The sequence below is a fragment of the Pipistrellus hanaki genome (assembly GCF_964339955.1).
Source record: "Pipistrellus hanaki genome assembly, chromosome: 4".
Classification (NCBI taxonomy): Eukaryota; Metazoa; Chordata; class Mammalia; order Chiroptera; family Vespertilionidae; genus Pipistrellus; species Pipistrellus hanaki.
Window position 1 is genome coordinate 71,093,557 of NC_140506.1, and position 16,445 is coordinate 71,110,001.

Consider the following 16,445-nt stretch of genomic DNA (forward strand, 5'->3'; position numbering starts at 1 on the left):
TTGATTGTACACACACACACACACACACACACACACATAAAATTTTCTTTATTGATTTCAAAGAGAGGAAGAGAGAAATATCAATGACGAGAGAATCATTGATTGGCTGCCTTCTGCACACCCTACACCGGGGATCAAGCCAGCAACCCAGGCATGTGCCCTAACTGGCAATCGAACTGTGACCTTCTGGTTCATAGGTCAATACTCAACCACCGAGCCATGCAGGCTGGGCTGTATACACTCTTTTTAATGTAGTTTGCTGTAAAGACAGCCCTCCTCTCAGTGCTGGGAGTAAGGCAGCAGTATGCTGCAGGGAGGCAGCATTTCCTATGAAATCTTCACACTCACCAAACAACCCACTGACTAGATGTTACTCCTGGGGTGACGGTGCATTTACTCTGGGGCAAGCTAGATAATGCCTGTTGATCAAGATCTCAATCTACAAACTCTGTCATGAAAGTACTAGTTGGGGATGAGACTGAGATTTGACAGTATTACTTACAAAAGGGGCACCTTTGCCGAAGAAGAGTGGGAATAATGGGTTTTGCAGGTAGCGCATACTAGGCACTAATAAAAGCTGGTTCTCGGGTGGGAGCACAAAATGGTGGGAAATGCTTAAAATGGTTGCCCTACCCCGCTGAACACCCGCATTCCTCAAGCCCCTGCCCCACGCGAGGGGAGTGGTGAACCACTCCGACGTCTTGAAATACTCAGAGCAAATTGAAGGCGGGCTAATGCCTACGGTCCAGAACCAGACACTTCCGGGTGAGTGCGACCTTCGACCTCGGCCTGAGGAAGCGCTCCTCCACGTCCAAAGGACTCTACCGCCCTCCTCAGGCTACGCTTGGCCCAGCCCACCCTCCGTAGTTCCTTACGTTTACGCAGATCCCGCCCCGGAAATATCGCGAGGTTTCCCAGTTTCCCCGTACTTTCCCATCATCCCCCTGTGCACCCTGCCTTTCCCTCTCTGGTTTGGTTCCAGTTAGGGCCGCTCAGGTAGTAGTTTGTAGTTCGAGGTGCAGTTCCGCGAGTGACGCAGGCGCTGCGCGAGCAGCGCGCGCCGACCGCTCAATCTTCGACCGCCCCACACTCATCGCGCCTCCTCGGCCCCGGAGCTGAGAGCCCGTATCCCCCTCTCCCCGGTCCTGTCCGCGCGCCCGAGGCGAGGGGCGGGCGCAGGTCTCCCAGAGAACCAGTACGTCGGAGTGCGAGACTAACGGTCGCGACCCTCCCAGGTGGGGGGATGGGAGGGGCCTGGGAGCTGAGGAGCTGAGGCCGGAGGGAGGGACCGGCGCCCAATGGGGATGGGCGGGAGAGCCAGGCGGGAGGGGGGCGTGGGAGTGGAGTGTGGGGGCGGTCCACCCGCCGGGGAAGAAGATAGGATGGCGGGGGACGGCGGAAGGCTGGCATTTGCGGGGAGAGGCGGGTGTGCAGCTCCAGAGGGGCGAGCTTGTCATCTCGTCATTGTCCAACACCCCTGAGCACCCCTCTCTGGGCCCCAGGCCGCCTCAGACCGCGCCATGGGTGACAGTGATGACGAGTACGACCGAAGACGCAGGGACAAGTTCAGGAGAGAGCGCAGCGACTATGACCGTTCGCGGGAAAGAGATGAGAGACGTCGAGGGGACGACTGGAATGACCGGTAAGACACTTTTCCTCAGTTTTGTCCCCCGTCTCCTGCTGCTGCACTCCACCCTCATTGCATTTCCTCGCTAATTTTATAAGGGCAAACTGTGAAATCCTGCATACTTGATTGTTTCATGTGGTTCGTTAAACCTATTTGCTATTGGCCAAAGATTATTGAAATATCCACAAGATCAAAGCAATAGAATTAAGAGAGTTTGAGTATGGAAAAGCAGTAAAAGCAGTATTTATAAATGTAATTCAAAGAAGATTGATTCAAACAAAGTAGTATGGAATTGTTTTGAGTGGAGAGGTGGTCAGACCAGTTCCCTGGCAGAAACATGATTCAATTTCTTGTGGTTGTCTTGCCTAAAAATCAGAAAGATCCTTGGACAGTGATGGTTGAGTTCGGCTGTGACGGGATTAGGTCTGATTCGAGAGTGATTAGCTCTCTGGGATATTCCTTTTTTTTTTTTTTTTTTTAAATATATTTTATTGATTTTTTACAGAGAGGAAGGGAGAGAGATAGAGAGCTAGAAACGCCAATGAGAGAGAAACATCGACCAGCTGCCTCTTACACACCCCCTACTGGGGATGTGCCCGCAACCAAGGTACATGCCCTTGACCAGAATTGAACCCGGGACCTTTCAGTCCGCAGACCGACGCTCTACCACTGAGCCAAACCGGTTTCGGCTCTCTGGGATATTCTTGAGTTAATTATAGTTGGGGTGCTTTCATTAAGAAACATGTGATGTGATTTCAAAAACAATCAAGATGAAGAGAAACTGGAAGATTTGTTTTTTAATATAAGAGGTGCCACCAATATCTAATCAGCTGATGGCAGTGGCTCCATTTGCAAACACTACCAGAAAAAAAAGTTTTTGCTCACTTATTGTGATAACAAATCATTCAGTCCATCATCATCGTCATCATCATCATCATCATATCATCATAAAGATGGCAACCGTTGAAGGAACATCTTCACTATGGAGACATCTCTTCACTGTAGAGACTCTGACACTTTGTTTTCTTTGGTATTTTCTAAGAAAGAGGATTTTGAAGATGAATAAGATGTAGTTTTTTATTTATTTTAAATACGGTGTTTAAAAGGTTGATATTTTAGAGAGATAGGAACATTTATGAGAGAGGAACATTATGGCTGCCTCCTGCACACACCCTTCCTGGTGATCCAGTCCGGTATCTTCTTGGTTCCTGGGTCACTGCTTAACTGCAGAGACATACTGGCCTATATTGCCCTTAAGGAACTTACAGTCTTGGGGGTGCAAAATGTTCTGGGGCGTATGCTACAAATGAGTATGTATGAGAGATCATCAGAAAAATGGCAAGCATTGAAGGAACATCTTTTAAGGGAGAGGAACAGTGGTGGAGGTGGTGTATTGGGGAGAGCTACAGGAAAGTAATGCTTATAGCAAGACGGGAAGATGAGTGGGAATTCCCCAGACATATGTGGTGTGAACAGCTTTGAATTGTGGATATAATGGGTGCAGAAAAGAGCAGATATTCTAGTTTTTTTCGAGTCGTGGTTCTCAAAATGTTGTCCACAGACCCTAGGGTGTGTGTGAGATTAAATACAACTATTTTTATAGTACTGTAATACTAAATAAGTATTGTCATTTTCACTGTATTGACATTTGCACTGCTGGTGCTATAGTAATGGTAGGTAAGACTGCTGGTGCCTTAGCACAAATCAAGGCAGTGACACCAAACATAAAAACAAACAAACCAGACCACTTTCACTTAATGTCCTTAAACTTTTATTAAATTGGATTCTTGCATATACATTTTTTAATACTCATGACAAATGGGAAGTATGCATATAGGAGTAAAGTGGTTATCTTTTTTTTAAAAAAAATAAATCTTTTTTTTTTTTTTTTTTTTTAAATATATTTTATTGATTTTGTACAGAGAGGAAGGGAGAGAGATAGAAAGCTAGAAACATCGATGAGAGAGAGTCATCGATCAGCTGCCTCTTGCACACCCCCCACTGGGGATATGCCCGCAACCAAGGTACATGCCCTTGACCGGAATCGAACCCGGGTCCTTCAGTCCCCAAGTCGACGCTCTATCCATTGAGCCAAACCGGTCTCGGCATAAAAAAATAAATCTTTATTGTTCATATTATTACAAATGTTCCTCATTTCTGCCCCCACTCCATTGCTCCCCTTCACCAAGTTCCCACCCCACCCTCTGCCCTTTCCCCATCCCCCATTGTCCTCATCCATAGGTGCACAGTTTATGTTCAGTCTCTTCCCACACCCCCCTTTCCCCTTTTCCCGGAGAATCGTCAGTTCACTCCCCTTCCATACCTCTGATTCTGTTATATTCACCAGTTAATATTGTTCATCAGATTTTTTAAATTCCCTTAGTTTTTAGATTCACTTGTTGATAGTTACATATTTGTTGTTCATAGTTTTTATCTTTATTTACTTTCTCTTCCGAAAGAACCCCCTTCAGCAATTCATATAATACTGGTTTGGCAATGATGAACTCCTTTAGCTTTTTTTTTTTTATTAGTGAAGCTTTTTATCTGGGCTTCGATTCTGAGTGATAGCTTTGCTGGGTAAATTATTTTTGGCTGTAGGTTCTTGCTATTCATCACTTTAAATATTTCTAAAGTGATCATCTTGAGGAAAAGCATTGTGGGGTTAAACTGAGCTGAATAACAGGTCTTTTTCTTTTTTTTCTTTTTTTTAAAAATAGGTATTTATTTCAGAGAGGAAAAGAAAGGGAGAGAGAGAGAGAAACATCAATGATGAGAATTATTGTTTCGCTGCCTCCTGCATGCCCCCAACCAGGGCTTGAGTCCACAACCTAGGCATGTACCCTCGTCTGGGATCAAACCTGGGACCCTTCAGTCCACAGGCTGAATTTCTATCTGCTAAGCCAAATGGGCTAGGGCTTGTTTTTGTTTTTGTTTTTTAGTTTTTTAAGAACCTGAATGAGCCCAGCTGGTGTGTCTCAATGGTTGAGCATCAACCTACGAACCAGGAGATCCCAGTTTGATTCCTGGTCAGAGCACATGTATGGGTTGCAGGCTTAATCCCCATTAGGGGGTGTTTAGGAGGCAGTTGGTCAATGATTCTCTCTCATCATTGATGTTTCTCTCTCTCTTCCTCTCCTTCCTCTCTGAAATCAATAAAAATATATTTTTAAAAATCTGAATGAAAAGAGTATCAAAATTGGTTATCATATTTGGGTGTTTGGCAGAAATTTTATTGAAAACAATTTGTTACTTCAAAGAAAATTGTCACTTTTGTTGACAATGAGGAAGTGTAACTTTCCAGTGAAAACAAGTTTTGGAAAACTTGTATCTACCCATGTGAACTTGACAGCTTCCCTCTATTTAAAGTGTTTTCTGAGGAGATAGTGATACTAATGAATTAATATTTTGATATTATCTAAGGAGATGTGTCAAGATCTATTTAAAGATCAAGGTAGAAAAATAGATTTTAATGTAACAAACTACCTCTTGTCAAGTTTTGGGTGGAACCAAATAATATTCCCAATTATCTGAAAAGGCTATTAAAGTATTCCCTTTTTAAAAAAAATAAATATGTTTTTATTGATTTTTTTTTTTAAAAGAGGGTGAGAGGAAAAGAGAGAAACATGGATCAGTTGCCTGCCATATATACCCTGACGGGATGGAACCCACAGCTATTTGGAATATGGGAACGATACTTCATTTTTTTTTTAAATTTAAATATATTTTATTGATTTTTTACAGAGAGGAAGAGAGAGGGATAGAGAGTTAGAAACATCGATGAGAGAGAACCATCGATCAGCTGCCTCTTGCACACCCCCTACTGGGGATGTGCCCGCAACCAAGGTTCATGCCCTTGACCGGAATCGAACCTGGGACCTTTCAGTCTGCAGGCCGATGCTCTATCCACTGAGCCAAACCAGTTTCGGCCGATACTCCATTTAGCTGAGCCACCTGAGCAGGGTTTCTTCATATTTTTCAAGCAAACAACATATCACAAAAGATTAAATATAGAAGCAAATATGAGAATCTAGCTGTCTGTTAAAGCAGGCCTTGAAAAGATTTTTAATTGTAAAAACTAGGACACTTTTCTCACCGATATTTTTTTGTAAAATAGCCGTCTATACTAATAAAAGGGTAATACGCAAATTGACCCTCATACCCTTGCACAAGATGGTCAGCAGGGGAGGTAGTTGTGGGTGATCAGGCCAGCAGGGGAGGGCAGTTAGGGGTGATTGGGCTGGCAGGGGAAGGCATTGGGGGCAACCAGCCCTGCAGGGGAGGGCAGTTGGGGGTTACTGGGCCAGCAGCAGAGAGGATTGGGGGTGATTGGGCTGGCAGGGGAGCAGTTAGGCATTGATCAGGCTTGCAGGGGAGTGCTTAGGGGGTGATTAGGTTGGCAGGCAAGTGGTTAGGAGCCAGGAGTCCTGTATTATGAGAGGGATGTCCGACTGCTGACACCTCCGAGGGGTCCCAGATTGGAGAGGGTGCAGGTTTGGCTGAGGGACACCCCCCTAATACATGAATTTCATGCACCAGGCCTCTAGTCCTTTAAAATAAAAGCATAATATGCAAATCGAACTGCAGAACGACCAGGTGCTATGATGCGCACTGACCACCAGGCTGCCCCTTGGTAGTCAGTGCACTCCCACAGAGGGAGTGCCACTCAGCCAAAAGCTGGGCTCAAGGCTGGCGAGCGCAGCACACTGCCACTGCATACGGGTAGTAAGAAGCAAGGGGTTCTGGACTGCAAGTGGGATGTCTGCCCAGGGGTCCCGGACTGCGAGAGGGCACAGGCCAGGCTGAGGGACCCCCTGTTCCCCCCAGGACATGAATCTCGTGCACCGGGCCTTTAGTTTGTTAATAAAAATCTATAACATGTTAATATACAACTTCAAATTAAATAGGTATTTTTCTGTTCTTATTTTGAATACAGTATTGATAGATTAAATCAGGGGTCTTCAAACTACGGCCCGCGGGCCACATGCGGCTCACAGAGGAGTCTGATCCGGCCCGCCAGGTTTTTTGGGCAGTGAGCGCAGCCGAGGTGTTACAGTAGGAATTAGTAGTTCATATAGTCCGGCCCTCCAGCTCTCTGAGGGACCGTGATCTGGCCCCCACTTTAAAAAGTTTGAGGACCCCTGGATTAAATCCATGTAAGCAAAATTTTTTTTTGATATTTAATAATTTTTAAGAGTGTGAGGGTGTCCTAAGACCAAGAAGTTTGAAAAACCTGGGCTAAAGCAAAGGACATTTTGTTGTGATGGGGATGGGATACTAATGACTGGTGGAGAGTCTAGGATGACAGCTAGGAACCAAGGTTTTAAACAACGTTATGTACTGGCATTTAAGCAAGGATATGGCATGATTAGATTTATATTTGAGAAAGATCACTGACTGTAGAGGAGGGGGGAGAGACCAGAGGCAGGTAAGCAGAACCCATGCTGCACTCAGAAGAGAAATTACCTAGGGATGACAAGCAAGAGGGCAGCTTTGATAGGCTTTGAGGCATAGGATTAACAAACCAATAAAGTCATGGTTAGGGTGATACTTGATAACTGATACATGGTAATCTTATGTAATAAAAGGCTAACATGCCAGTCGACCAAATGGTGGAATGACTGGTTGCTATGGCATGCACTGACCACCAGAGGGCAGACGCTAAATGCAGGAGTTGCCCCTTGGTGGTCAGTGTGCTCCCACAGGGGCTGTGCTGCTTAGCCAGAAGGCTGGTTCATGGCTGGTGAGTGCAGTGGCAGTGGTAGGAGCCTCTCCCACCTCTGTGGCAGTGCTAAGGAGTCCGACTGATGGCTTATGCCCATTACCCCCCAGGGAGCCAGCCTAAGCTGTCAGTCAGACATCCTCCAAGTGCTTCTGGACTGCAAGAGGATGCAGGCCAGGCTAGGGGCCCCCCCCCCCCCAAGTGCATGAATTTTGTGCATCGGGCCTCTAATATATTGATAATGCCGAGCATGGGAAACAGGAGGGGGAAATAAGTTTGGTCCCATAATGATGGAAATAATAGGCTGAATTCTGACATATTGAATTTAAGGTGACAATGGCCATCTTTTAGGCCGGGATTATTATTTTTTCTTTAAAGTTAAAACTTTTTTTTTTTTACTTTTTACATTTTTTTAATTAAATTATTATTTTTGTACATATATCAATACCCCCCATTCCCGTACATACCCTCCCTCCCCAGAGTTTTGTGTCCATTGGTTGTACTTATATGCATGTATACAAGTCCTTCGGTTGATCTTTAATCTCCCCCAGATCTCTTTTAGGGGATTATTGATATTGGTCTGGCATTCAGGAAGAAGGCCAGGCTGGAAGAAAGAGAATTGAGAGCTATTAGTTTGTGGGTAATAGCTGAAGTGATGGAAGTAGGCAAGAGTCTTTTTCTGTTTAGCAAGTAGTTTTATAATTTTTGGCTTTAGTCTGGTGTCTCAGACTTTAGTCTGGATTGGAATGGCCTGTTCAGGAGTGTGACCTTGGGATATCCAACTGTGTCTTACTGTTACTTGTCTCCAGAGAGTGGGACCGTGGCCGGGAGCGCCGCAGTCGGGGTGAATATCGTGACTATGACAGGAATCGGCGAGAACGCTTCTCTCCTCCCCGCCATGAGCTCAGCCCCCCACAGAAGCGCATGAGGCGAGACTGGTGAGATGGCAACAGTTTCTCTATCTTCCCTCACTTCTGCTGAGAACTTTGTCATTTCCTTTTCTCGAACTTCTTATAAACCCATTTTTATTTTTTTGTCCTTTTTAAACCCTTGGGTGAGAGACCACATTCCATGTCTCTCCCTCTGTCCCATCCTCCTTTATGTTCCGGAGAGATGATTTTCTCCTCTGTCTGACTTTTGTGTCCCCCACCCTCAGGGATGAGCACAGCTCTGACCCATACCACAGTGGCTATGAGATGCCCTATGCTGGGGGTGGTGGGGGCCCAACTTATGGCCCCCCTCAGCCCTGGGGCCACCCAGATGTCCACATCATGCAGCATCATGTCCTGCCTATCCAGGCCAGGTAAAGACCTGCGGTTCTAGGATTCTTGGGAGAAGGGAATTGTTGGGCTTGGGGAATGATTTGGGTTGCTGAAGACTGCGTCAGGAAGTGGGTTAGATACACAGAGTGCCTGTGGGGGTAGTAACAGTTGGTGCTGGGGTGAGGTCCATGTGGGCAAAGGAAGGGGGGCAGCTGGCTACCTTGACCTCTCCAGCCTCCAACCTTTTCCCCTAAAACCAAGACTTCCTGACCATCTCCCCACCCTCCAGGCTGGGTAGCATTGCAGAGATTGACTTGGGTGTGCCACCACCGGTAATGAAAACCTTCAAGGAGTTTCTCCTATCGTTGGATGACTCTGTGGATGAGACAGAGGCAGTTAAGCGCTATAATGACTACAAGCTGGATTTTCGGAGGCAGCAGATGCAGGATTTCTTCCTGGCTCATAAGGACGAGGAATGGTGAGTGCCCCACTTTCTTGTGGTCTTTTCCCTGGCATGTTTCCCCTGGTCCTGCCAGTGGAGCTTGCAGCCCTGTCCTTTTCCCATTTTCCCCAATCCAGAACTTCCTGGGATGGGGTGGGGGATGGGAATTACAACAGCCTTGGCTGATGGGTTCTCCTCCTCACTTCAGTGTCTGCCACAGCCCCCTATCCATCTCCCTTCCCCACTGTCCTCAGTCAGTGGGACACCTCCAGGCAGCTGCAGAGCCACCCATTCCCTTGGGGCAGCAGACACACTGCTACCCACTTGCTGGATTTGGGTCATTGTCATTCCTGATCGCCGGGACCCTGTGTGGCTGTGGTGTCCTAAAAGCAACGAGTGAATCCAGACAAGAAAAGCAAAGATCTCAGGGTCATTTGACAGAAAAGAATTTTAATTTTTTTCTTTTTGTGGATGTTTTAATTTTAATCAACCATCTTTTCCCCCCTTCCTGCTCCTCCTCCTCATCCTCTTTCTGCTCCTCCTCCTTGAAAAGAGCCAGAACTGGGAACTACACCCGCTCATCGACGGAGCTCGGAGCAAACCCACCTCCACCCCCACCATACCCAGCCCATACATGAGCCCCTGGGCTGAGCTGCACTGCCCCGGCCAGGCAGACAGACAGGGCACTGCTGTGCACAATGCAGCAGTTTAGCTGAATGTGATTGCTCAGGCAGTTAGTCAGACAGGGCCCCCACCGCGGAGTCCCGCGGGGGTGCGGCATCCGGGCCGGGACACCCCAGCCAGGAGCCAGCCGGTGGCCCACCTGCAGCATGGGCCCTGGGCGCGCTAGTTAAATCTTGAGCTCTGTTTGACCAAGCGGCCAAGGTAAAGATCCTGGAGGTGATGCCTGCAGCTTTTCTTTCCTCTATGCTCAACTGTGGTTCTGTTATGTCTTCCACTGTCCTCCTCTTTCTCTGTCTCACTCTCATGTACTTTTCTCTCCCTGTCTCTGTTCTTGCTCCCAGCCTAACACGCCTGCCATCCCTCCACCCCCCGGTTTCTCTGTCTGATCTTCAGTTTTTCCCTTTGTTTTTTATATCTGGGACTTTCTTATACTTCTTTTTCTTATACTTCATTTCCTGTTTTTTACCCCAGAGTCTTATTTTATGTTTTCATGCTCTACCCTAACCCTCTACCCTTCTTTTCTTGCTCTCCCTGTGGGCAGTACTCGAGGTTAAAAGGGCACTTCAGTTTTTCCCTTTGGTCTTTCCCTGTACCTTCACCATCTGCTTATCTTCCCAAGGGGGGAATAATAAAGGTATCCTGCCTTTTTTGGCTTTTCCTATCTGGTAAATTTCAGGTTTCTCCCTGTCTTCCACCTAGGGATGAAGGGAGTTGGTGGAAACAGTCCTCTCACTGATTCTGCTTTGGGGTTGGCAAGGAGAGGGAGGTTCTTTGGGGCCTATTATTTCCTTAGCTTTCCTCTCAGAAGCTTCGGGAAACTACACTTTTTAAGTTAGTCTCTTCCAGAGACTTAAGGCAAGGTCTGCCTCTCTAACCCCGGGCCCCTATTCCCAAATCTAGAGCTCTTAGTTTCTGGCTCTCCCCCAAATCCTCTCAGAAAATAACCTCTGGTTTCTTTGGGGGTATTGGGTGTTTTATTATACCCCTCTCCCCAATCTCTGCTTTTATGATCTTTTATGGGTATGAGAGGATGGGGGCAAAGTTCTGATTTTCGTGGGCCCCTCCCCATGTCCTGGCCCTGGCCTCCAGTGACTATTTTGTCTCTTCCCTTCCCACTTCCTTTGTAGGTTTCGGTCTAAGTACCACCCAGATGAGGTGGGGAAGCGTCGGCAGGAGGCCCGAGGGGCCCTGCAAAACCGACTAAGGGTATTCCTGTCCCTCATGGAGAGTGGCTGGTTTGATAATCTTCTCCTGGACATAGACAAGGCTGATGCCATTGTCAAGATGCTGGATGCAGGTGTGTGGGTTGGTCTGGCAGTGGATGTCTGGTGGCCAAGATCTTGGTTGGGAAATAGAAGCAGGGTGAAAGCTAGGACCGTTGGATTGTGATTTCTGTTCCCTTTGTTGGTAGCTGTGATTAAGATGGAAGGAGGTACAGAGAATGATCTACGCATCCTGGAGCAGGAGGAGGAGGAGGAACAGGCAGGAAAGCCTGGGGAGCCCAGCAAGAAAGAGGAAGGGCGGGCTGGACCAGGCCTGGTGGATGGAGAGCGCAAGTCCAATGAGAAGGAAGACAAGAAGGAAGATGGCAAACAGGTCTGAGTGCTGGGGCCCCTGGGTGCTGCCTGTGAGTGCCGGGGGAAGAGAACGGAACTGTTTCAGTTGTGCTGGGGTCCACTGGAGCTAGAACTAGAGGGCTGTGTATTGGGTGGGGGAGAGGTGAACTTCTAGGCTCAGTTGTTGAGGGTGGGAGGGGTCCTTTGATAAAGATTGTTGGGGAAATGGACATTCCAGTGACTATCTCTACCTGTAGGTTGAAAATGGCAGTTGTAGTGATGACAAAACTAAGAAATCTGAGGGTGATGGGGACAAGGAAGAGAAGAAAGAAGACTCTGAAAAAGAAGCCAAAAAGGTAGAGGATCTCTTACATGTGGTCAGTGTCAGGACTGGGGTCCTGGTTGTCTGGCTCATCTCTTCTTGTTGTGGCTCCCACAGGGTAGCAAGAAGCGGAATAGGAAGCAGAGTGGTGATGACAGCTTTGACGAAGGCAGTGTGTCGGAGTCGGAGTCAGAGTCAGAGAGTGGCCAAGCTGAGGAGGAGAAGGAGGAGGCTGGTAGGTTTTATTTTCTTCTAGTCCATTCCCTTCCTATGAATGGTGGGGGAGGTGAGAAGTTGGTGAAATTGATGGGAGGGTGGTTTTTTGGAGAAAAGGGCTTGGGGGAGGTGGGATGGGAGTTTGACAGCTTCTCCATCTCCTCCAAAATCAACAATAAAAACTCACTAACTCCCACCATTTCCTGCATAGAAGAAGCACTCAAGGAAAAGGAGAAGCCCAAGGAAGAAGAAAGGGAGAAGCCCAAGGATGCTCCTGGGGTGGAATGTAAACCCCGGCCTCTGCATAAGACTTGCTCTCTCTTTATGCGCAACATCGCACCTAACATTTCCCGGGCTGAGATCATTTCTGTGAGTGGGGAAAATGCATTGGGGGCAGGGACCACACCCAAGCTTCATATTTTGCCTGGGGTTGGGTGGGGGAAGAATTTGGGAGGCAAGGGGGGGTATACTAGGTGGGGAGAAGATAATCTGACACTGCTTCTAATATTCATCCCTATTTTTCTAATAGGGAGTCTCTTTTCCCATGGGCCCATGCCTTTCTAGGGCTGGTCCTGGTTGAACCATTTGCCTTTAAGTGCTGTTACTCTGAAGCTCTTGTTTTTCCCTTGTCTGAGTAAAGACAAAAAGCAGTTCCCTAGGGTCCTGGGGATGGGGGGGGATTGAAGGAAGATGTGACTCCTTAAATTACTAAAGGGGTTTCTGTTCCTCTGCTTTTCCAGCTTTGTAAAAGATATCCGGGCTTTATGCGTGTGGCATTATCAGAGCCCCAGCCTGAGAGGAGGTGAGGGATGGAGAGAAGTGTGACCCTGGATACTTTGAAGAAAAGGTGCAGGGGGAAGGTTAATGGCCAACATCACCTTCCTCCAGGATTATGTTGACATCTTTGTTCTTGTTTAGGTTTTTCCGTCGTGGCTGGGTGACATTTGACCGCAGTGTTAACATCAAAGAGATCTGTTGGAATTTGCAGAATATCCGAGTGAGTACTTGGAGCAGGACTGCTTTGAGGAAGAAGTGCGGCTCCCTATGCTGCACACCTCCGAATGTTTTGTTCATTGATTGCTTCTTTCTATCTGCCCTCTAGTCTTTCATTCTGCCCCTATTTCATCTATTTAGTCTCTTCACATTAATTGTGTGCTGTTGTCTCTGGGCTGGACTCTGGGACTGTTTTGGTTAACACACCTGATCCCTGTCCTCAGGGAACTCAGTCTCTAATCACTGGTGCTCTCAATAGGGCCAGTTTTTTGAGTTGCTGCTTCTTGGGGAAGTGTTGATAAGCTTTCTGTTCTTCCCAGCTCCGGGAGTGTGAGCTGAGTCCTGGCGTGAACAGAGACCTGACCCGTCGCGTCCGCAATATCAATGGCATTACTCAACACAAGCAGATAGTGCGCAATGACATTAAGCTGGCAGCCAAGCTGATCCATACTTTGGACGACAGGACCCAGCTCTGGGCCTCTGAGCCTGGGACACCTCCTCTGCCAACAGTCAGTGACTCTCCATAGAACTTTTTCAAAAGCAGCCAATACCCCCTCATCTGTGGGCATCTCTGGTCTTCCAGCAGAACAGATTGGTGTTAGTGATTATTTGTGGGCTAATTTGTAGAGCAAATACAAACATGAAGACAAATCCTGAGGCAGCGGTAACAGGCCAAGTGAGCCTTGAATTCTTTCAGCCTCACCTTGCCTTTCAAATTAGGTTCCCAGGCTACCTACGGTAAGGGACTTTCTCTGCCTCACTTGATTTCCTTCTCCCTCCTAACCAGAGCCTGCCCTCTCAGAATCCAATCTTGAAGAATATCACTGACTACCTGATTGAGGAAGTAAGTGCTGAGGAGGAAGAGCTGCTGGGGAGTAGTGGCGGGGCCCCCCCGGAGGAGCCTCCTAAGGAAGGAAACCCAGCAGAGATCAACGTGGAACGAGATGAGAAGCTGATCAAGGTGCCAGTGAGAGCAGAGTGGGATGAGAGCTTGGCTTGGGGTGATATAGGGTGAGTGTGAACTCATGGCTTCTCATTCCTCTTAGGTCTTGGACAAACTCCTCCTCTATCTGCGCATTGTGCATTCCCTGGATTATTATAACACATGCGAGTACCCCAATGAGGATGAAATGCCCAACCGTTGTGGCATTATCCATGTTCGGGGGCCTATGCCACCCAACCGCATCAGTCATGGAGAGGGTGAGCTCCCCGTTGGTGCCCCTTTCTCTCTAGTTGCCTCTGTTTTAGTTCTGCTCTGGAGCAGTGCTGTCACCTTCTCCTCTAATCCCCTCCTTGCTTATTCCTTGCTCTGACTTCCTTCTCCAACCTGCTGTCTGCCTCTTCCCAAACCACAGTTCTAGAGTGGCAGAAGACATTTGAGGAGAAGCTGACTCCACTGCTGAGTGTGCGGGAATCACTTTCAGAGGAAGAGGCCCAGAAGATGGGTCGCAAAGATCCTGAGCAGGAAGTGGAAAAATTTGTCACCTCTAACACCCAGGAACTGGGCAAGGATAAGTGGCTATGCCCTCTCAGTGGCAAGAAATTCAAGGTCTGGGATATTAGTTATGGGATAGGTGGGAGGGAAGGGTGATTATTGTGGGGTCTAGGGAATTAGGGAACTGCTTGCTCAGTTCTGACTCTCTTCTTCATCCAGGGACCTGAGTTTGTACGCAAACATATCTTCAATAAGCATTCAGAGAAAATTGAGGAAGTGAAGAAGGAGGTAGCATTTTTTAACAACTTTCTCACTGATGCTAAGCGCCCAGCTCTGCCTGAGATCAAGCCAGCTCAGCCACCTGGTCCTGCCCAGAGTAAGATACGATCCATGAGGGTCTGCCACATTCACTCTCCCTTGACTCTTTAAGGACTCCTTGTTCTTTATCCTGTTGTCCTCTGAAAAAGTTTCTTACCTTTCTGGCCATATTCCTAACAGCTAGTTGTGTCCTGTCTATCCCCAAACCTCCTTCCCCAGTAATTCATGTCCCTGTCCGTGTTGTACTCCCCCCAGGCCTGACTCCAGGACTCCCCTACCCACACCAGACTCCCCAGAGCCTGATGCCCTATGGCCAGCCCCGGCCCCCTATTTTGGGGTATGGAGGTAAGTATAGGAAGGTCTTGAAAGGGCTTGGTGGTTTTGAGGGGTAGGGAGAAAGCAGCTAAGATATAATTGAGGGCATAGGTTTTCAACTCAACACTGATCTTTTTCATAGCTGGTGCTGTCCGCCCTGCAGTCCCCACAGGAGGGCCTCCATATCCTCATGCCCCTTATGGTGCTGGCCGAGGGAACTATGATGTCTTCCGAGGCCAGGGAGGTTATCCTGGGAAACCTCGAAACAGGTGAGAATGAGATAAGATGTCCAAGTTTTCTGGCCCTCTTCAAACTGGGACCCTCAACTCTCATCCCATTTTACCTCTTTTTTATCTCACAGGATGGTCCGTGGAGATCCACGGGCCATTGTTGAATACCGTGACCTGGATGCTCCAGATGATGTGGATTTCTTTTGAGCCATCAACTTTCCCTCACTCTCAGTACCATCTATACTTGTGACTGCCTTGTCCCATCCAGCTCTCAGAATTTTTTGTACGTCCAGCCCTACTGCCAATAAAAGCACTTCCGCAGTGATTCCTGACCAAATGTTTATTATATACCTCCCCAAATCCTCCCAAACTTTGGCTGGGGGAATGGTTAAGCTGGGCCTTGCTACTTTATTGATGCCAGAGTTTCCAGGCTCTACTGGGACTTCCTGGGGGCCTGGGATGCTGCAGTCTCTAAGCCTCTGCCCTTGAGTGTGTGAGGCCAGAGACAGTCCTGTTTTGGGGATATCAGTCCTGGGTAGGCAGCTGCTTTTCCGAGTTACAGCTGGTCAAACACATGTTGTAGAAGGAGTTGGAGTCAAATGTTGTGCTCACCTCTCGCCAGCCCACCCAACCAGCAATCTGTAGTTCAGTGGGGTTTTTTGGAGCACCCCAGCAGTGAGGGTCCAATACCAGGACGAAAGCTTTGGTGCCTGGCCCCAGACAGACTCCCAGCAAGGCCTTAGACTGCGCATCCGCATCCCCCCCAACCATTACAGGCCCGCCGCCTCCTGCGAAGTGGGAGTGAAGTCTCTCCAGCTCCCCCTGAAGTCCAGCTCCACGGGGAACGTGGCAGAGGCGCCCCTGGGGTCCTCTGAAGTACTCTAGGCAGAGGCTGGCCTCTACACAGCCGATCCAGTCCCTGGAGCCCCGGAACCCAGGGGGCTTGTCACCCATGTCCTCCAATGCGGCCTGCACGTCCATCAATCCGGGAACACCCACGGGCCGGCCATGTGGCCACGAGCACAGCGTCTGCAGAGTTCGGTATCCGCAGCCCCAGCCCCGGTCGTCCAGGCCGTCGCAGCCATAGTGATAGTAGAGGTAGTGGCCCGAGAGGATGGCTAGGCGAGCGGGGCCGTGGCCAGGTGGCGCAAGGCCCAGATGCACGTCCTTCAGTGGTTCCAGAGTGGTGGGCAGGAGCGGAGTTACCGAGTTAGGGCAGAAGTTGCTAGTTGCGTCTGGCGGCGTGGAGTGAACTCCGAGGAGAATTCAGGATCTAGCACTTACTCTCGGCCGGCCTGGGTCTTGAGTGAGCTGCGGGCAGGACCG

At 48.4% G+C, this 16,445-nt stretch overlaps 2 protein-coding genes across 7 annotated transcripts; one reads left to right on the top strand and one right to left on the bottom strand.

Moving 5' to 3' along the window:
- The first annotated feature begins 933 nt into the window (after positions 1–933).
- Positions 934–15,444, top strand: SRRT (serrate, RNA effector molecule). Of its 6 annotated transcripts, none has more exons than XM_084881518.1 (20): positions 934–1,235; positions 1,503–1,642; positions 8,156–8,284; positions 8,503–8,649; positions 8,898–9,086; positions 10,862–11,031; positions 11,146–11,330; positions 11,548–11,646; positions 11,730–11,847; positions 12,043–12,197; positions 12,569–12,630; positions 12,747–12,825; positions 13,142–13,330; positions 13,609–13,782; positions 13,868–14,021; positions 14,177–14,370; positions 14,476–14,632; positions 14,818–14,919; positions 15,032–15,158; positions 15,251–15,444. In XM_084881518.1, exons 2-20 carry the CDS (start codon positions 1,521–1,523, stop codon positions 15,324–15,326), a joined length of 2,628 nt encoding a protein of 875 aa, XP_084737644.1. In that variant the 5' UTR covers positions 934–1,235; positions 1,503–1,520; the 3' UTR covers positions 15,327–15,444. The 6 variants fall into 6 exon arrangements, with proteins under 6 accessions (XP_084737644.1, XP_084737647.1, XP_084737645.1 ...); XM_084881521.1 differs by having other exon boundaries at positions 14,830–14,919; XM_084881519.1 differs by having other exon boundaries at positions 935–1,235; positions 12,040–12,197; positions 14,830–14,919.
- Positions 15,442–16,239, bottom strand: UFSP1 (UFM1 specific peptidase 1). Its single transcript, XM_084881600.1, has one exon. The coding sequence runs from the start codon at positions 16,098–16,100 to the stop codon at positions 15,645–15,647; it is 456 nt and encodes a 151-aa protein (XP_084737726.1). The 5' UTR covers positions 16,101–16,239; the 3' UTR covers positions 15,442–15,644.
- Between the last annotated feature and the right edge of the window lie 206 nt (positions 16,240–16,445).